The sequence below is a fragment of the Salmo salar genome, chromosome 14 (genome assembly GCF_965601325.2).
Source record: "Salmo salar chromosome 14, fSalSal1, whole genome shotgun sequence".
In the NCBI taxonomy this organism is placed as follows: Eukaryota; Metazoa; Chordata; class Actinopteri; order Salmoniformes; family Salmonidae; genus Salmo; species Salmo salar.
The window spans coordinates 90,195,599-90,217,020 of NC_138304.1; the positions used below are offsets into that span (position 1 = coordinate 90,195,599).

Below are 21,422 nucleotides of genomic sequence, written 5' to 3' on the forward strand. Positions count from 1 at the left end.
TAAGTATGAAAGACACTGTTCCTATCAGATCATGCACACACACATCTGATCAATTTTCTTTTTTTTACTTTTACCCCTTTTTCTACCCAATTTCGCAGTATCAAATTGGTAGATACAGTTTGTCCCATTGCTGCAACTCCTGTACGGACTGGGGAGAGGCGAAGGTTGATAGCCATGCGTCCTCCGAAACTGCTTGCTTAACCCAGAAGCCAGCTGCACCAATGTGTCGGAGGAAAGACCGTACAACTGGTGACCGAAGTCAGCTTCGGCCCGCCACAAGGAGTCGCTAGAAGGCGATGGGACAAGGACATCCCCTTCGACCAAACCCTCCTCTAACCCGGACGGCGCTGGGTCAATTGTGTGCCGCCTCATGGGTCTCCCGGTCACGGCTGGCTGTGACACAGCCTGGGATCGAACCCGGGGCTGTAGTGACGCCTCAAGCACTGAAGTGCCTTAAACCGCTGCACCACTCGGGAGGTCACCTGATCCTTGTTCTTTGTGTACATCGTTGATCTAAGTGCTATGTGAATGAGCATGTACTGTATGTATAATGATAAAGCAACACCTCGTGGCACAACGCCTCACCCCTATTTGAACTAGATAGTTTGTGTGTATGCATTGATATGTAGGCTACGTGTGCCTTTAAAAATAATTATGTAGTTCTGTCTTTGAGCTGTTTTTGTCTATTGATGTTCTGTATTATGTCATTCTGTATTATGTTTCATGTTTTGTGTGGACGCCAGGAAGAGTTGCTTTTGCAACAACTAATGGGGGTCCTAATAAAATACCAAATACCAAACGTCTGTGTATGTGTATGCTATGTATGTTGGGTCTTCTACAGCATGTGTGTACACATTAGTGTGTGTGTTACGCTTTTTTCTATGTGTGTTTTTCATTGTGTGCGTGCGTTGGTGTGTGTCCTAAGCTGTATCTCACTGTGAGCATAGCCAAGAGCTCTCTAAAGTCAATCTCAGAGACAGACTAGCAGGCAGACAGGGAGGGAGGCTGCAGAGCAACACGTTTGATTGACAGTCCCTGTGCTTACCCAACACTGAGCCAGGCCTCTTTACGCTCAAGCACACCCTGATTTGCAGTCTTCTGTCTGGTGGAGGGAGGGAGGGAGGGAGGGAGGGAGGGAGGGAGGGAGGGAGGGAGGGAGGGAGGGAGGGAGGGAGGGAGGGAGGGAGGGAGGGAGAGGAAGAGGGAAGGACAGAGGGAGGGCAGAAGGGAGGGAGGGAGGAAGAGAGAGATGAAGGGACGGAGGGATTGAGGAAGGGTGTGACTCGGTGCGCGACCACGACAGCGCTCAACCTCTCTGATGAGCACTGGGGCTACATTGTAAACCCCAAGCTCTACTTTGACTGACAACAGTCACTCCACACAGCCAAAGCACCTGCATTCAATCAATGTTTGTGAGGAGGAGGATGGGGAGGGTGGACTAGGGGGAGGGAGGAGGATGAGAAGGGGGAAAGAGGAGAAGGATGAGGAGGAAGGGGAGGAGGAGGGGGAGGGAGGAAGGGAGGAGGATGAGGAGGAGGAGGCAGAGGAGGAAGAGGAGGGGGAGGGAGGGAGGAGGAGGAGGAGGAGGAGGAGGAGGAGGAAAAACAGAGTCTGCATAATCAGCATAACACAATTCACAGAAACAAGAGCCGTTTTGTTGTTGTGTTTCGTTTTTCTCCGAATTACGACCTTTTCATGAATAAATCACTTTTCAAATAAACACAAAAGGTCATCCATTTTTTTGCACATTTAAATATATCAAAACGCCCCTGTGTTTGGAATGACCCCAGACTAGAAGACAATGACCCCATCTCTTTAAATACTACTTTCTTTCAGTCATTTAGCAGACGCTCTTATTTAGAGCGACTTACAAGAGCAATTAGGGTTAAGTGCCTTGTTCAAGGGCACATCGACAGATTTTTCCAACCAGTGACCTTTCAGTTACTGGCCCAACGCTCTTAACCGCTAGGTTACCTGCTGCGGTCTTCTCTCCTCTGCTCTCTTCCTGCCTCCCACGCACTCGCTCTCTCCCACTCTCTTTGACAGATCTTCCACATGCCCTCCTGCAGCTTTCATCATCCCACACAATTCTATCCAGGATGTGATGTGAGGAGGACTATAAATATCAAAAGGGCACAGAGGCCTGGCAAGCCTTTACGTAATCAAACCAGATGCATATTGTGTCATATACATCTTTTGTATTTGTATTGAAGAGCGGAATGGAAATACATCAGAGGGCAACAGGTCGGTGGGTAGACTGTGTGTTACATAAAAGCACACACCGGGGTTTCCGTTAGCTGGTAATAGTCGGGTTTAGGCCATTTTTATTTTTTGAAGCCAACAAATAAATTTGTCACCGAGAAAAGAAGAAAAAATCTCATTGCAAAATAAAGCTTTTTAGCCTCTTCATTGATGTAAATACATTTGACTGGTCATGCTTATCGATAGGTACATTTGCATAATTTTGTGGCATTAAATTGGCGCGTGTATACAGTATATTCGTTATGTATCTTATTTATCGCACACGTACAGCATACAGATACAGAGCCTTATATTATATTTTACATTTCATTGTCCAGTAGCCAAAGGCACAATCCTAGTCATATTAGCAACCCATGCTAGTTGCATATTAGATCTCCCCTCTTTCTGAATTTGTAATGGGTATTTTCATCTCTCTCACATTAATCCGTTTACATGTGCAGAGTGCTTTTGACAACAGTGTTTTCCTGCTAATTGCATTGTGGAACGGACATTCGTGCATAGCCTACTGCCTTGTGCGCATTGCTGCGCTTATAATGTAAAGAAATAATAGTTTATCAACATTTTAAGCTAAACATTTTGATCTGTTGCATCAGACTCATATATGTATGTATCCTAGGCCTACTGGTTGTATGAATTTGGGATCTATCGTCCCACAACAAATCTGTTTTGGAATAGGCCATTTCTTTCTCAACAAGCTGACCAATACTATAGGTAAACTTTTCTACTATGGGGGATAGTATATTGACATAGACTAGTGATTTTGCTGTTTGTCAATGGTCTTGCTGGCTGAGGAAAAGTTGATGTGGACAGTTATTCTAACATCTTCAGAGCACATCAGAATTCAGTAAGAAGGACCGTTTATGGTTGCATCCTCGACTGTTAATATGAAGGACCATAATCTAAATGTGACTTCTGTCATTCTGCACACTGTGGGTAGACGCCCTAATTAGTTTATGAACCCAATGCATATGTGTCCAGTAAATTTCTCAAATGTCTGGAATATTAAAATACTCCTGGACAAATGTCAGGCGCCACATTTTCCAAACGGAAACCCTGACACACACATTTCGATGCAAGGACGCAAACACACACAAACCTTTAATCCTGTAAAAAACAGCAGGCTTAATAATACAACGAGATGAACCTCCATTCTCTCCAATGAGCAGCCAGTCTCACACAGCAGTAATGGAAAATGAAACCCTACACACTGTCCACCAGAATTACGTGTGTGTGTGTGTGTGTGTGTGTGTGTGTGTGTGTGTGTGTGTGTGTGTGTGTGTGTGTGTGTGTGTGTGTGTGTGTGTGTGTGTGTGTGTGTGTGTGTGTGTGTGTGTGTGTGTGTGTGTGTGTGTGTGTGTGTGTGTGTGTGTGTGTGTGTGTGTGTGTGTGTGTGTGTGTGTGTGTGTGTGTGTGTGTGTGTGTGTGTGTGTGTGTGTGTGTGTGTGTGTGTGTGTGTGTGTGTGTGTGTGTGTGTGTGTGTGTGTGTGTGTGTGTGTGTGTGTGTGTGTGTGTGTGTGTGTGTGTGTGTGTGTGTGTGTGTGTGTGTGTGTGTGTGTGTGTGTGTGTGTGTGTGTGTGTGTGTGTGTGTGTGTGTGTGTGTGTGTGTGTGTGTGTGTGTGTGTGTGTGTGTGTGTGTGTGTGTGTGTGTGTGTGTGTGTGTGTGTGTGTGTGTGTGTGTGTGTGTGTGTGTGTGTGTGTGTGTGTGTGTGTGTGTGTGTGTGTGTGTGTGTGTGTGTGTGTGTGTGTGTGTGTGTGTGTGTGTGTGTGTGTGTGTGTGTGTGTGTGTGTGTGTGTGTGTGTGTGTGTGTGTGTGTGTGTGTGTGTGTGTGTGTGTGTGTGTGTGTGTGTGTGTGTGTGTGTGTGTGTGTGTGTGTGTGTGTGTGTGTGTGTGTGTGTGTGTGTGTGTGTGTGTGTGTGTGTGTGCTAAACATAGAACATGTTGCCAGAAAAGGGGTGTGTGGTAAACTCTTTTATGCCTGAGCCAGGATAGAAAGATACCAGGAGCAGCATATGTACAGAGTGAGCTCCTGCATTTTCTGACATGTACAGTGCATGTGTACACATTGTGTGTGTGAGTTATTGCATGTGTTTGCATGTCTGCGTGTGTGTACAGTCTGAGCTGAGGTGAGTGTCTGCAATGCTTTTTGTTGTCTGCGTGTGTGTACAGTCTGAGCTGAGGTGAGTGTCTGCAATGCTTTTTGTGACTGGATCGATGCAGCTCTTCTGGGACTCGGGGTGACTGAGGGGCTACACCCTGCCTTGCCCCTCTTAGACCTCCTGTAGTAGTTACTCAGTTACACACATGTTGTTTGGGGAAATGTTTTTGGTGTTTAAAAATTCTAGTATTGTTTTTTTTTGTCTCCACTCCTTGAGATATACATTCAGGGTAATCGTCTCAAATTCTTACCATTTCAGAGTGTTGCCAACGTTACTGAAACCATAGCAACGTTGTTAGAGAGGCAGCAAGTATAAGCTCTCCTTGTGACTGCTACTTGATAATAACCAGATTTTCATAGCTCTGCATACTTGCTCCGAGGTGAAGGGTAAAGTTCATTTTTGAAAATATGGTCAACTAACAGTCCCTAATTTTGGCTCTTATTCTCCTTCTTTCCTCTCCATTCATTTTTTATCTCGCATAATGCATATGTGGTGACACAGGAATCAGCGCAATATGAAGCTGCTAGCTGCTGTTAACCAGTGATGATTTCTCTATCAGAGTCCATCATGGCCAATTATGGTTATAGGCTCTTCTGTTCTGCTTGAGTGCAGCCATCCTGCAGACCAGACAATGTGACTACCACAGTTTACTGTTGCTTGATCACATCAACAGAAAACGCTCCCTTCCTACAGTGGCTATTGTGAAACTGACTTGTTCACAAAATACAAAATGGTGAACTTGAGCTAGTCTGGTGTTGACTGTCTTTTCTAAAGATGAAAGTTAGTGTGTTCATACAGTATGTGTGCTCTGTTGCTCATAAAGGCAGGTTCCAGTCCTGTGGCTGTCATCTCTTCTTGTGGTGATACTGTGTCTTTGCCCCAAATGGCACACTATTCTGTATATTATGCACTACTTTTGACCAGAGCCTTATGATAGTGCACGATTTAGGGGATAGGGTGCCATTTGGGGCAAAGCCTGTATGTATGTTGGCTACAAGTGTCTTTCCACAATCTGAACACTGTCAGCAGTTAGCAGAGTGATCAATAAGGCAAGAATGGGGTCAAATCCATTCAGTCGATTCAGGAAGTAATCATCTAAGACAATGAGAATGAATAATGATGACAATATGCTGATAATAACAACAACAATAATAATAATAATAATCATGAGATAATAACATTTTAGGTATAGGACGCCATTGTCCTTCCAGGTCTAGGCAATCATTGCCAATGAGACCATACAGTTTTGTCTCTTTGCTCTGACGGATGATTTGTTTGATTGTATTATTATTTGATGATTGCGTTTCATATTTAATATGTGTATGTTTGTATATTACAGGGCTCATTTAAAAAGTAGACCTGGGTCTTATTGTGACTCACTGTGTAAAATACATGTAAAAAAACATGTTTTTAAATAAATAAATAAAAGTTTGTGATCCGTCACCTTTTTCTTCATCTTGACATTCTTGAAGATCGCGTGGACTCTCCAGGTCTTGGCGAACATGGCGCCGAACGCTGTCGTATACCCTACGATGAGGATCCACGTTCGTACCTGCAACACGACGACAGAAACAGTCTTGTCAATAGCTGGCAAAGAGTTGGACTTAAACAAAGATCTAGACTGATCTAAACAAAGATCTAGACTGACAAGCTATTAGCATTTTTATTTTATTATCCGACAAATTCACCAAAAGCTCTAGAAGTGCACTAAAAATAGTTCCAAGTGAATGTGCAAACTTTAGAGGAAGTCCTAGACTTACATCATGGCTGTCAAACTTGTGAATGTGTGTTATTAAAATAAGAAACATACTGTAGCAGCATCTACTTTCTTGAGATTAAAGGATATTAAAACGCTCCAAATCCTACGATGCCTACTGTAGCTAGGCAACAACCATATTTAGAATGAGTTGTAACTAAATAACAGCAACAAACCTATATCCTGTAGTAACTCCCACAGCATCTCATTTAACAAGCTGGAAAAACACCACTTTAACACCCACTGCACTAAATGCTGTTTGTGTTTGTTTGTCTATTTGTTGAAAGGCATTCTTGGAATGGAGGCACAATCACAATGTAGGCAAAAAGCAATATGTGGAACAGACCAAGGCAAAAGATTCAGCAGCAAGCTTATTCTCCCCCCAGTGTTGCCTGAGGAAAATAAGAAATCAGCCGGGCCCTTTAGCCGCAGGGGCCCCAGCAACCCTGATGAAAAGCTGTGCTACCAGATGCCAGCAGCCAGCTCTCCTGGCGGTAACGACCACTCTCTTCTCCTTCCTATTGAGGAGCAATGATGCACTACATAAAATACTGGCCTGGTTTGTTTTGAGAGTTAAACTGTAATATATTTTGTCAAATCAAAAGGTAACCAATCAGATGTTTCTGTAAGTGGGGTGAGGGAGGGGGGAAGGAGAGCAAGAGAGGGATGGAGAAAAAGATAAAGAAAAAAATACTATAGCAGCCATACAAAGGAAACACAATGCATATTGATTGGTTGGATCACACACTTTGCCTCAGCACCTCCTCTCTGATTTGACAGCCTCCATTTTGGATTGTTTTCGCTGAGGCGAGCCAGATTGGCAGACAGGCACCCGATGGCAGTTGATACGTGCTGCGCCACCCGCCTAGCTAACATTATATACAGTATTTATCTCTGTGAAAACCAGGACTGAGTCCTTACTTCCTATTGGGTGGCACCCTACTTCCTATATAGTGCACTGCTTTTAACCAGAGCCCTATGTGCCCTGGTCAAAAGTAGTGCACTATATAGAGAATAGGGTGCCATTTGGGCCGTGAACCAGTTATCACTGTAATCAAACCTCTTTAATTAAACCAGAGGCTCAGATAGTCACGTTCAAACTGTTGCTGTGGGAGCAGGAGCACAATATGTTCCATGTTAGGAAAGACCCAGGGACTGATCCAATCACCTCCCATTATATGAACTCCCATCCCCTTTCTGAAGGGTGGAACATTAACCTGGATATCACACCTTTTAAAGGAAGGAGAAAAATGATAGCTATAGCTAGTGTTAGCCTGGGTCGCACAGATTTCAAAATAGAGAAGACAGACGAGAATGATATAGTGTTAGCCTAGCGTTAGCCTGGGATTTTAAACATCATTAGGACAGCAGATGTGGGGTTCGAGCTATACAGGTTCCATACTCACGGTGCACAGGGCTTCAAACTCTTTGTCGGACACCAAGGCGCCATCCAGGCCAAAGAGGAAGATGGAGGAGTAGGACAGCATTCCTCCCAGAATGATGAGGTTGTTCATGTAGGGACTGGACATCTTGATCAGTCTGTAGGGAGAGGGGAGTTACAATGACAGGGACAGGAAGTTCTGAAATTGTGAGAGGAACACAGAGTTCCAAAATTTAACATCTCAGATGTGACATTTTTCACATTGAAACAGGTTTTTGTCTTGGTAATCGAAAGTGTGTTTTCCCAGTTCCATTCCAAGTAAAATGTGAACACTAATTCTCCAAGTTTGTATCTAGATATTTATTTAAGTAGGCAAGTCAGTTAAGAACAACAGCCAGTTGTGATACAGCCTGGAATCGAACCAGGGTCTGAAGTGACACCTCTAGCACTGAGATGGAGTGCCTTAGACTGCTGCGCCACTCGGGAGCCCTACAGATATACTGTAGCTTTCCTAAATTACATCTGACACCTAATAGGCGCATGTCAGATAGTGCAAACTCTATTTACTTAAAGTGCAGTTCAGCAGTACCATGTTTCTTATTAGTTTCTTATTTGACAAGTTTAAGTAAGTCCCTCCCTGTTTCTGCCCATTTGCTTCTGCTTGGTTGCTAGTGAATACACCCCAGGATGTTTTTACATTACAGTTTAATCACATCACTTAGGACAGCATGTCCCAAACCATCGTGTAAATCACGACTCAACTGTACATCATCAAATCAATAGGTAGTAAAATGTGTCTCTAAATGCAAGGAGAGAGGAAAGCACAACACCCCATCTATGGTCCTGATGCTGCAGAATCAGGTATAGTCGTAACGCACAGACTAAGGTGAACAACATGAGTCCCTATACACACCATGTCAATTAACCATATTCCTTTTTTCCATCTTGTGTTAATCATTGTATCCGCAATAAAGTTGATAAATTATGTTATAGGGGCTATGTCCTGTCTATAGGCTGTGGCTCTAGTGTCCTGTCTATAGGCTGTGGCTCTATTGTCCTGTCTATAGGCTGTGGCTCTAGTGTCCTGTCTATAGGCTGTGGCTCTATTGTCCTGTCTAAAGGCTGTGGCTCTATTGTCCTGTCTATAGGCTGTGGCTCTATTGTCCTGTTTAAAGACTGGCTCTATTGTCCTGTCTAAAGACTGGCTCTATTGTCCTGTCTATAGGCTGTGGCTCTAGTGTCCTGTCTATAGGCTGTGGCTCTAGTGTCCTGTCTATAGGCTGTGGCTCTATTGTTCTGTCTATAGGCTGTGGCTCTATTGTCCTGTCTAAAGGCTGTGGCTCTATTGTCCTGTCTAAAGGCTGTGGCTCTATTGTTCTGTCTATAGGCTGTGGCTCTAGTGTCCTGTCTATAGGCTGTGGCTCTATTGTTCTGTCTATAGGCTGTGGCTCTATTGTCCTGTCTAAAGGTTGTGGCTCTATTGTCCTGTCTAAAGGCTGTGGCTCTATTGTTCTGTCTATAGGCTGTGGCTCTATTGTCCTGTCTAAAGGCTGTGGCTCTATTGTTCTGTCTAAAGGCTGTGGCTTTATTGTTCTGTCTAAAGGCTGTGGCTCTATTGTCCTGTCTAAAGGCTGTGGCTATATTGTCCTGTCTAAAGGCTGTGGCTCTATTGTCCTGTCTATAGGCTGTGGCTCTATTGTCCTGTCTAAAGGCTGTGGCTCTATTGTCCTGTCTAAAGGCTGTGGCTCTATTGTCCTGTCTATAGGCTGTGGCTCTATTGTCCTGTCTAAAGGCTGTGGCTCTATTGTCCTGTCTAAAGGCTGTGGCTCTATTGTCCTGTCTCAAGCCCTTTTGTTCACCTGACCTAGAATTCCTTACAATCAAATGCCGACCGCATTATCTACCAAGAGAATTCTCTTCGATTATTGTCACAGCCGTGTATACCCCCACAAATTAAACAACTTCTTTGCTCGCTTTGAGGACAATACAGTGCCACTGACACGGCCTGCTACCAAAGCCTGTGGGCTCTCCTTCACCGTGGCCAACGTGAGTAAAACATTTAAACGTGTTAACCCTCACAAGTCTGCCGGCCCAGACATCCCTAGCCGCGTCCTCAGAGCATGCACAGACCAGCTGGCTGGTGTGTTTACGGATATATTCAATCAATCCCTATCTCCCCACATGCTTCAAGATGGCCACCATTGTTCCTGTACCCAAGAATGTAAAGGTAACAGAACTAAATGACTTTCGCCCCATAGCACTCACTCATGAAGTGCTTTGAGAGACTAGTCAAGGATCATATCACCTCCACCCTACCTGACACCCTAGAACCACTCCAGTTTGCTTACCGCCCCAATAGATCTACAGACGATGCAATCACCATCACACTGCACACTGCCCTATCGCATCTGGACATTAGGAATACCTATGTAAGAATGCTGTTCATTGACTACAACTCAGCATTTAACACCATAGTACCCTCCAAACTCATCATTAAGCTCGAGACGCTGGGTCTCAACCCCGCCCTGTGCAACTGGGTCCTGGTCTTCCTGACGGGCCGCGCCCAGGTGGTGAGGGTAGGTAACAACATCTCCACCCCACTGATCCTCAACACTGGGTCCCCACAAGGGTGCGTTCTCAGCCCTCTCCTGTACTCCCTGTTCACCCACGACTGCATGGCCATGCACGCCTCCAACTCAATCATCAAGTTTGCAGACGACACAACAGTGGTAGGCTTGATTACCAACAATGACGAGACAGCCTACAGGGAGGAGGTGAGGGCTCTGGTAGTGTGGTGTCAGGAAAATAACCTCACACTCAACGTCAACAAAACAAAGGAGATGATCGTGGACTTCAGAAAACAGCAGAGGGAGCAGCCCCCTATCCACATCGACGGGACAGCAGTGGAGAAGGTGGAAAGTTTACGGACAAACTGAAATAGTCCACCCACACAAACAGCGTGGTGAAGAAGGCACAACAGCGCCTCTTCAACCTCAGGAGGCTGAAGAAATGTATCTTGTCACATAAAACCCTCACAAACTTTTACAGATGCACAATCGAGAGCATCCTGTTGGGCTGTATCACCGCCTGGTACGGCAACTGCTCCGCCCACAACCGGAAGGCTCTCCAGAGGGTAGTGAGGTCTGCACAACGCATCACCGGGGGCAAACTACCTGCCCTCCAGGACACCTACAACACCCGATGTCACAGGAAGGCCAAAAAGATCATCAAGGACAACAACCACCCGAGCCACGGCCTGTTCACACCGCTATCATCCAGAAGGCGAGGTCAGTACAGGTGCATCAAAGCTGTGCAGAGAGACTGAAAAAGAGCTTCTATCTCAAGGCCATCAGACTGTTAAACAGCCATCACTAACATAGAGTGGCTGCTGCCAACATACAGACTCAAATCTCTGGCCACTTTAATAAATGTAATAAATTGATTTAATAAAGGTATCACTAGTCACTTTTAATAACGCCACTTTAATAATGTCTACATATCCTACTAATCTCATATGTATATAGTGTATTCTATACCATCTACTGCATCTTGCCTATGCCGCACGGCCATCACTCATCCATATATTTAATACGTACATATTCTTATTCATCCCTTTACATTTGTGTGTATAAGGTAGTCGTTGTGAATTTGTTAGATTACTTGTTAGATATTACTGCACTGTCGGAACTAGAAGCACAAGCATTTCACTACACTCGCATTAACATCTGCTAACCATGTGTATGTGACCAATACAATTTGATTTGATTTGATATAGGCTGTGGGTCTATTGTCCTGTCTAAAGGCTGTGGCTCTATTGTCCTGTCTAAAGGCTGTGGCTCTATTGTCCTGTCAAAAGGCTGTGGCTCTATTGTCCTGTCTAAAGGCTGAGGCTCTATTGTCTTGTCTAAAGGCTGTGCTGTCCTCTCTTCCTGTGGGCTGTGTGTAGGGTGAATGCTTCACGTTGGTGGTGGATGAGGTGAGCCTTCCTTCTGTATGCTGTTGCTATTACATGTTCATTATCATGGTCATACATCTTACATTATTTTACATTAACATACAGTTATCTGTATGTTAATGAAATTATCTTTCACAAAATTGTTTGTATATTTTCCCATAAAATAATCTGTAATCTGAATATTTTGTTCCCTAAACAAAAGGAAAAATAAATATATATATATTTTTAATGTGGTGACCCCACTGCAACTCCCCCACAACCCCTAGGGGTCCTGACCCAGGCTTTGAATATCACTGGTGTAGGGTGTAGTTGACCCTAGATGCTGGTCTTGGGTCAGTTTTTCATTTTCCCCACTAATGATAGGATTGGGGAAGGGGAAGTTGATCCTAGATCTGAACTGAGAAGAAACTCCACCACGGTGCTCTACTAGTCTGGCCTGTATTAGTACACCAAACTGCAAGTCCTCCTGACTTCAGAGTCTGCAAAGGCTATTTGATGTTGACGATGCGTCGATGTTGAAGAGGCTGTACTTTTTTACTGATTGGTCTTTCTCACTTTCACATGGAACAACCACTTCCAATACAACTGTTGGATTTTCAAATCCAAACAAAGTGAGGTCTCAGACTCTCAACCCCTCAGGAAAGAAAAAAACATTTGAGAGAACAAATCAAACCTCAGCCCATTTCTGCACTAATACTGCATTTACAACGGAATCCTGTCCAGACCAGTGTGTCACAGCTCTCTCTTGCTGTGAGCTCTACCCCCTCCTCCCCTCATTCCCTTCCCTCTTCTACTGACCTGTGGTTGCGGTTCTTGATATTGAAGAAGAGGAAGGCCCCTGCCATGAGCATGCCCAGAATGGTGATAACAGACAGGATGCTGTAGAGGGGTACGTTGATGTTGCGACGCTGCAGACGCACAAAGGTACGGTCCTTAGGAGGCTCCACCCCTGGAATTAAGAGGAGGAAGAAAATAAGAAAAATAACTTTTACAGGGGAAGGATAGACAACCAAAATGAGCCCTCACCAGTAACCTATTTAACATTGAAAAACATTGTTCATTCAACCAGTTTTTGCCCAGTGGGTCTGCTACGATGCCAAAAAATATGTGAATGTCTTCCTCTTCATTCCAGGAGCGGAGCCTCCAAATGAAGTTACTTTCCTTTTTGTAGAGTTGTTTCCACATCATTTCAACAAAAAAAGTATATGTGATGACGTTGAATCAATGTGGAAAACTGATTGGATTTGCAAAAAGTCATCAACGTAACAGAACTTTTGTATTGTTTTCACCCAACCTGAATTTATGTTTCATTCAAAATAGTTGACAACTCAACCAAATGTAAATCAAAACTAGACGTTAAACTGACGTCTCTGCCCAGTGGGATGTTCTTAGCTTGAGAAACGTATTATAATCGACATAGAATGATTTAGATTTTAAGTTTGTCCACTTGCCCAGTGACTTTGATTCAATGTAAAGTACTGGACACTTCTACAGGAGAAGGTTTGATCCAAAAAACACCTACATGTGGCTACTTTCTGTACCTCCAAACAGAATTAGTCGTTGTGGTCAGCTGTTTCTTATGCTTGTGCTCTCCTCTATCCGCCATCTCCGTGCCAATCAATTTCTCAATTTACTGAGCTTTACTTATGACAGTTTGAGACATAGAAACAATTGTTTTAGCTGAAACTGTCCCAGATTGTGTGTATATGGGACAAAAGGGAGGAAGGAATTGGGGGTCACTGTGGTAATCGCCAGGAATCAAACAAAAGACAAAGAATGTCAACACAAGCAAACATGGATACATAAAAAGGCTGGTAATGATTAAACATAGGAGGAGGAGGAGCTGGATTGTGTGTGTGTGTGCGTGCGCGTGTGTGTGCGTGCGTGCGTGCGCGTGTGTGTGCGTGCGCGCGTGTGTGTGTGTGTGTGTGTGTGTGAGACATGTGTAGTGAACACACACACACGGTCTGATCTACCTACCTTGGAACCTCATGGTGTTGTTAATAAGGTCCAGGACATCAGCAATAGCGTTGTACTCGCCGACCTTCACCTCCTGACCCTCTGTTAGGAACACAAACAGAGACGGACACATCAGTTAGGACAGCATGGACACCTCAGACATCTTTCTTACTCTCAGTACACTTCACAGCTCTCGCAGAGCATAACATTAACCCAAAATAACTCTTTCAAATAGACAAGACGGCACTTAATCCAATGCTAGGAATACTGCAGTGTGGGGTCTCATTTACGCCATGTGTGTTTTAGCTAAGAGTGGAAATCAAGCTAATAGAAAGTACAGGCACTGGGTGAATGTTTTTGATACATATTGGTTACAATGGCTAGCAACAGTACTGTACTGGGGTGTATTCATTAGTGCACAACGTAGCAAACTGTTTTGCAATTGAAAACATTTTGCAACGGAAATTAGCATTTCTTATTGGACAAGTTCAAGTTAGTCCCTCTCTGTTTCAGCCCGTTTGCTTCCATTTGTTTCCTAGTGAATAAACAAATTACCGGAGAGCTAGGTCTCCAGTGAAGAAGCCAATCATAAAAATAAAAGCAACAATAAATAAAACCAATTGCACGCTGGCATTTGTAACACAATATCCATTTACATTTTCACAGGTACAGTAAAATGAGTTTAAATTGTGATATATCCCGAGCCATAACACAAACCTCTCTCTCCTGAGTGATATTTAAACCAGCCATTTCCTTCAAGAGCCGTCTTAAAGACTGATATTGGTCCCACGTGTAATATAGGCTTTCCATTGACCCTGGCACAAATACCAGCTCCATCACTCTTTCTCATAAAACAGGGGTAAAGTTACACACAGCACACAGGGGAGGAGGGAGCGGAGACAATTCTCTGTTTGTCTCTCTCTCCGTTTTCTCTCTCAGTAAGCAATTCACTGTAAGGTTTATACCTGTTGTATTCGGCGCATGTGATAAATACAATTTGATTTGATTTATATCAATTAATATGCATAAAAGCGTTATGTGACTACTATGGTCCTGAGCTGTTGCTACTATGTTAGGGCAAACCCTTCACCCAACTTCTGAAATGACATTTCACGCCTGTTTGTTCAATTAACTCCTTCATTACTGTAAATCACATTCAGATTTATACAACTAGCCTGAACTCTGGATCTGTCTGACCTGATGACCATAGGAGCTGGCAAGACAGCATAAACAGATCAAGGATCAGTGCATTTCTGTAGTCTCTATGACATCATGGTATAACAGCCTAGTCTATATGACATCATGGTATAACAGGCTAGTCTATATGACATCATGGTATAATAGGCTAGTCTATATGACATCATGGTAAAACAGGCTAGTCTATGACATGGTATAACAGGCTAGTCTATATGACATCATGATATAATAAGCTAGTCTCATATGACCATCATGGTATAACAGGCTAGTCTATATGATATCATGGTATAACAGGCTAGTCTATATGACATCATGGTATAACAGGCTAGACTATATGACATAATGGTATAACAGCCTAGTCTGTATGGCATCATGGTATGACAGGCTAGTCTATATGGCATCATGGTATAATAGGCTAGTCTATATGACATCATGGTATAATAGGCTAGTCTCTATGACATCATGGTATAATAGGCTAGTCTATATGACATCATGGTATAATAGGATAGCCTATATGGCATCATGGTATAATAGGCTAGTCTATATGACATCATGGTACAACAGGCTAGTCTCTATGACATCATGGTATAACAGGCTAGTCTATATGACATCATGGTATAATAGGATAGTCTATATGACATCATGGTACAATAGGCTAGTCTATATGACATCATGGTATAACAGGCTAGTCTATATGACATCATGGTATAATAGGATAGTCTATATGACATCATGGTACAATAGGCTAGTCTATATGGGTATAGAATCAGGATTCATTGAACAATGAATGAACCTTAACTGAAAACATAGGGGGAAACGTCTTATTCACACCTGGCTACTAAACTATAGGAAATTACTCAAATATGAATGTATTTCGCTTGGCTTTCGTACACTAGTTAATGTAAAAAACAATATATATAGAACTGGGCACATTATTTTGCTTTGTCAAAGGTCACAGTTATTTCCTCACTACATATACTGTAGTACCCAAGGCAGCGTCCCAGGCAACTTTGTGTAATGTGATCTGTAGGCAGATGGGCTGAGAGGGTGTAGGGTGAAGTTGCCCCCTAGACGTTGATCTTGGGTCAGGTTTGCATTTTCCACAACTAATGGTTAAAGTTAGGATTGGGGAGGGGAAGCTGATCCTAAATCTGTATCTTCACCACAGAGTGGGGCTGAGGGTGAAAGACAGGCTCTGACAATCGGAACCTCCAGAAGGGGAATGAATGAACCCACAGTGAGCTGCTTCCACACTGCATGAGGACAGACGACTGGGCTGAGGAGAGGATCATATCCTGGTTAAATATTTAGCCCAGGCAATCTCTCCTCTCTCTCTATCTCGATCTCATGTGTCAAACAGTCGTTACCCTGATAAGCCGGGAGGGAGGGAGGGAGGGAGGATAGGAGACAAAATAAGGGCATGATATGAATGGAGGGAGAAAGAGGAAAAGAGGAGGATGTGGACAAGGGAGGAGGAAATAAGAGAGAGAGAGAGAGAGGAGAGAGAGAGAGAGAGAGAGAGAGAGAGAGAGAGAGAGAGAGAGAGAGAGGGAAGAAAAGAGTGGGAAACAGGAGACAAACATGTGTATGTCAAGGGGGAGGCAGAGTGGCAGGAGGGGGGAGTGTTACGCCTAAGGCTAAGTACTCATGATAACATTTCTCTCACAGCGCTATAGAGCAAGCCCTCTCCAGTTCACTCATGATAACATTTCTCTCACAGCGCTATAGAGCAAGCCCTCTCCAGTTCACTCATGATAACATTTCTCTCACAGCGCTATAGAGCAAGCCCTCTCCAGTTCACTCATGATAACATTTCTTTGCTTATCCATGATATGACTGCCAGTTGCCTTCCAATTGAAAAGCTCCATCACTCCCACAAGCAAACAGGACTGTCCGCCCTGTGGGTTTCAACACACACACACACACACACACACACACACACACACACACATTTTAAGCTGCCCGGGGAGCACCTCTGCAGTGGGGTAGATAAGATGGGGGGAGAGTGGATTAATAAAAACATTTTGGTGCTGAGGGAGGGTAGGGCCAGGGGAGCAGGGGAGAATCCCCCAAACACAGATCACATTTCTGGGTAGAAAATCCCACCCGGCAGCCTCCTGGTTCACCTGCAGTCAACAAACACTGGCTGGATAACCCCGAAGTAGGATTACTAGGACATCATCATCAGCCAGACAGCAACCGTAGCACCCAGTCATAATAGTAGAGCAATTCAACAGAACATCACAACAATGCAACAATCTTACTGCATATGCTTACCTTGAAACTGTGTGAATTTGATTGTGCCCATCCGTTCTCCATTCCTGAACATGACTTGGCCCTGGATAGAAAAATGATTCAAAACACATTTAGAACATTTGGAAATTAAAACCTCTGAGGTCTCAATGGAGAATACAATGCAATTCTTACATTGTCCATATCAGCTACAAAGTTGAAACCGAACATTGTTGGTCCTTATTTAACCAGCAAAACCATCTGAATTGTTCACCATCTTCAGGGCACATCAAGTCCCTTGATTAAATTGACAACGATGGGCAACAGCAGATGCAGATGAAGCAGTAGAGACAGACGATGAAAAGAAGCTTGATTTAATTAGAATTTAGATGCACTGTTTTCTTGACGTGCCACTAAGTCTTGGCACATTAACAGATTTGTGTGGACAAAAAGGTGGTCTGGCACTGGGCTTCTTATTGGATTAGAAGCCTCTAAACATGTATATTTTTATATGAGGTAAACAAAATGATTGGTCAGCAGATTCATTTCCTGATATCCTTATAATCAAAGGAGTGTCAGATTCCTGCCTGATTCCGTAAGGCCCTATCACACATCTTCTTCAGAGGGGCTTTTAAAAAAACATTTCGGAAGTGGAAATCTCACCATTGGCTACTGAACAGACATCAATAGTCGGTACTACTACCATTAAAACCTCGACATTTGATGTCAACCCTGATTGAAAGCGACTGGATACTAATGACACTCCACATAGATCATCACTGATATTCCAAAAAACAACAATCAATGCCAAATAAAATCAGCAATTATATTCAGATATTTTCTGGGGGGAAAAGTCTGTCAACTAAAACATTGCTTTTCCTCCCTTAACCCTCCTTATCCATCAACACTGACCAATTAATTCATCCAGCCATCTGCCCATAGAACTCCTTAATTAAACATTTAGCTGGATCTGGGATTATTGGAGGCTAGGGAAAAAAACAGGTGAACAAGAGAGAGAGAGAGAGAGAGAGAGAGAGAGAGAGAGTTAACATGGAGCTGATTAAAGCAGCACTGGCAGAGAGATGGGAAGGGAGGAAGGCGACAGACTGAAGGACTAATTTTGTCTCAAAAACACGCAGAGGCTTTGAAGTCAGTCGCTGGGCGGGTTTCCACCCTCTGATTGGATCCCTGTCTTTGTACGGCATATGTGATTGTGACAGAGTGTCTGTCTGTGTGAGCTAGGAAGAGAGCTAGCTAAAGTGACTGCCTTCACAGACCAGGATAACTGTGGTTGGATGGTGCTAAGAGTTGTCTGTTATTGTATGGAATTTAAAGGCCCAGTGCAGTCAAAATTCTGTTTTGCCTGTGTTTTATATCTTATTGTACAACAGCTGATGAAACTAACACTGTATAAGTGTGAAAACATTTGATCAGTGTTATTTCCTGATAGTTGCTGGTTGAAAACATAATCTACACAGGACCTTCTAATCAGCAGGTTTGCATGGGGGGGGGGGGGGCGGCTTTCCATGGTGACATCATCATGCGGTAAATTGGTTATTAGACCAATAAGAAAGAGAGTTCTAAACCTCTTTGCCAATAACAGCTAGCTTTCAGTTTTCCCATCCCTACTCAGACCACTCTCTGACAATCCTAGCAAAATTCTTGCTTGAGAAATAGTGTTTTACTAAAAAGCCATTTTTGCCGATTTTACTGGAAATCTGTTACAGTAAGGTACTTAATTGTTACCCAGAAATGATTTGATATTAATATAAAAATGGCTGCATTGGACCTTTAAGATGTGACTGAAAGTGTAATCTCAGAGAGAGCGCTACCTACATGTAACGGTCAAAATAAAGAAAACAAGTCAGTAAATGAGGGATACACAGTATATTGAAAGCAGGTGCTTCCTGAGTTAATTAAGCAATAAACATCCCATCATGCTTAGGGTCATGTATAAATATGCCCTGGTTAAGTATGTGTGTATGTGGGAGTGAAGTGCACTTGAAAGTAGTGTTTACTATAGAAATATGAGTAAAGTATGTGCAGAGCCTGTGGTCTAGCGGTAACGCATCCAACTCCTCCGGAAACCGGGGTTCAAAAAAATATCCACAAAAACATATAGAAAACAAATATATGTCAGTATGCACAATCAATACTGGATGTTGTATTTCTAATCTGGAGGGTCTTGATATTCATATTTCACTAATTGCAGATATATAAAAGAATATGAATAATTATAATTATTTCTGTTCAAATGTCCCTCCCACATTCTCCTGGAGCTCTGGTTGAGATGGGGGAGGGAGGGAGTTGACCCAGACTAACAGCTCTCTCTGGGACTCAGACACCCAGCCTGTCCTTGTTGATGAGGGTGGTATCACTGTGTTTGTGGAGGTGAGATGGCGGTATCACTCTGCTGCTTTGTTTCTGGAGGTGAGGAAAGGTAGGAACTGAAGGAGGAAGATATTTTCCCAGACAGAATTTCCGGTTGTGGGCTGCAGGTGTGAAAGGAGGGAGTTCCCAGGAGGTCTGGTGGGGGAGCACAGCAGCCAGAGGTGATGAAATTAGGTCGCATACACACACACACACGTGTATACACACACACACCTCTCTGTGTCCGCCTGTAAGGACTCACTGCCCTCAGGCTGTGACACCAGCTGGCAGGAGACACTGAGACCAATACACTGGTACAGTAGTGGCAGAACAGGCCACTGGAGTCTCAATCCCTCTAGATTTATTTGCTAAAGGTATTGCTCTTCGTCGCATAATCACAGCATATTGTACTGAGAACTGTATGTTTAACACTGCTTATGCTACTGATTAGACCTGCACACACACTGATCTGGCCATGCTGATCTAGCATCACTGGGTGCGTGCAAATAGCACCCTATTCCCTATATAGTGAATTACTTTTGACCAGGGCCCCTATGGTGCCTATCCTATAGGTCCTTCCTTCTGGAAACAAAGCTCGTATTATAAGGAGGACGGGATCCACCCAAATCATTTGGGTTCCTGGATTCTTTCACAGAATTATAAGGCTGTGATGAGACAATGATTTATCAATGACCCAAGCAAAGCTCACTTAATCCCTACCATTGTCGCTGAGTTGTCATAATGCTTCAAATGTACATCATAATGCTTCAAATGTACATTATCCTAGGTGCATTGGAAGACACAATGTTAGAGCATTCAGGGCAGTAAGAGGGACATAAATTAGGTTACTAACATGTTAGTAACCTAATTTATGTCCCTCTTACTGCCCTGAATGCTTCTACTGATCCTACAGCTATTGTTTGCAGTAATCATATGCATATGAACCAGTGTAACACTGTTAGCACTGAGGTGGTGTGCCCTACTAGGAAGTCCACTGTGTACAACTCATCCTGCACTAATAAAAAAAGCAAGTCTAGCTCTGCTAACCTTCCCAGTAAAGCAATAAAAACAATCAAGCATCCCAGAAAAGTGTTAAAAATAGCCCACATTAACATATGTAGCTTAAGAAACAAGGTTCATAAAATCATAAATTGGCTAGTAACAGGTGACACTCTGTAATGGGTCCTATGTGTGGCTGGTGTAGAGAGTCAGGTGCAGGACAGCAGATATGAGTAATCATCGTACTTTTACTCAAAATGTCAAATATACAAAGTAACAAATACACGCACACCATGACAGACCCAAAATACAATAAACAATCACTCACAAAAACCCATGGGGGAACAGAGGGTTAAATAATGAAACAGTAATTGTGGGATTGAAATCAGGTGTGTAAAACAAAGACAAAACAAATGGAAAATGAAAAGTGGATCGGCGGTGGCTAGAAAGCCGGTGACGTCGACCGCCGAACGCCGCCCGAACAAGGAGAGGGACCGACTTCGGTAGAAGTCGTGACACACTCGTATTCTGGCAATCTCTGAAACTCACTTAGATAATACCTTTGATGATACAGTGGTAGCAATACACAGTTATAAGATCTATAGAAAAATCTGAAATGCCAAAGGTGGAGGTTTGGGCCATTGGCTCAGAACAGGGCAGTGCGGCTGGCCCTTGGATGTACACAGAGAGCTAACATTAATAATATGCATGTCAATCTCTCCAGGCTCAAAGTGGAGAAGAGGTTGAGCTCATCACTACTTGTATTTGTGAGAGTTATTGACATGCACAAAGCTGTCTGTTTGAACAACTGGCACACAGCTTGGACACCCATGCATACCCCACAAGACATGCTACCAGAGGTCTCTTCACAGTCCCCAAGTCCAGAACAGACTATGGGAGGTGCACAGTACTACATAGAGCCATGACTACATGGAACTCAATTCATCATCAAGTAACTCATGCCAGCAGTAAAATTAGATTTAAAAAACAAATACAAATACACCTTATGGAACACATGTATACAGACACACGATAACATACACACTATACACACATGGATTTTGTGTTGTAGATATGTGGTAGTAGAGTAGAGGCCTGAGGGCACACACTTAATGTTGTGAAATCTGATATGAATGTACTGTAATGTTTTTAAA

The 21,422-nt window shown here is 43.4% G+C and overlaps 1 protein-coding gene across 1 annotated transcript in view; it reads right to left on the reverse strand.

The window, feature by feature from the left end:
* The window catches only part of gabbr2 (gamma-aminobutyric acid (GABA) B receptor, 2), a 358,754-nt gene that overhangs the window by 121,355 nt on the left and 215,977 nt on the right, over window positions 1-21,422 (reverse strand). The window contains exons 8-12 of the mRNA XM_014142790.3: window positions 16,945-17,005; window positions 13,492-13,572; window positions 12,310-12,460; window positions 7,582-7,714; window positions 5,864-5,971 (exon numbers count right to left, since the gene is read on the reverse strand). Coding sequence (XP_013998265.1) covers window positions 5,864-5,971; window positions 7,582-7,714; window positions 12,310-12,460; window positions 13,492-13,572; window positions 16,945-17,005 — 534 coding nt within the window. The remainder of the gene's footprint in view (window positions 1-5,863; window positions 5,972-7,581; window positions 7,715-12,309; window positions 12,461-13,491; window positions 13,573-16,944; window positions 17,006-21,422) is intronic.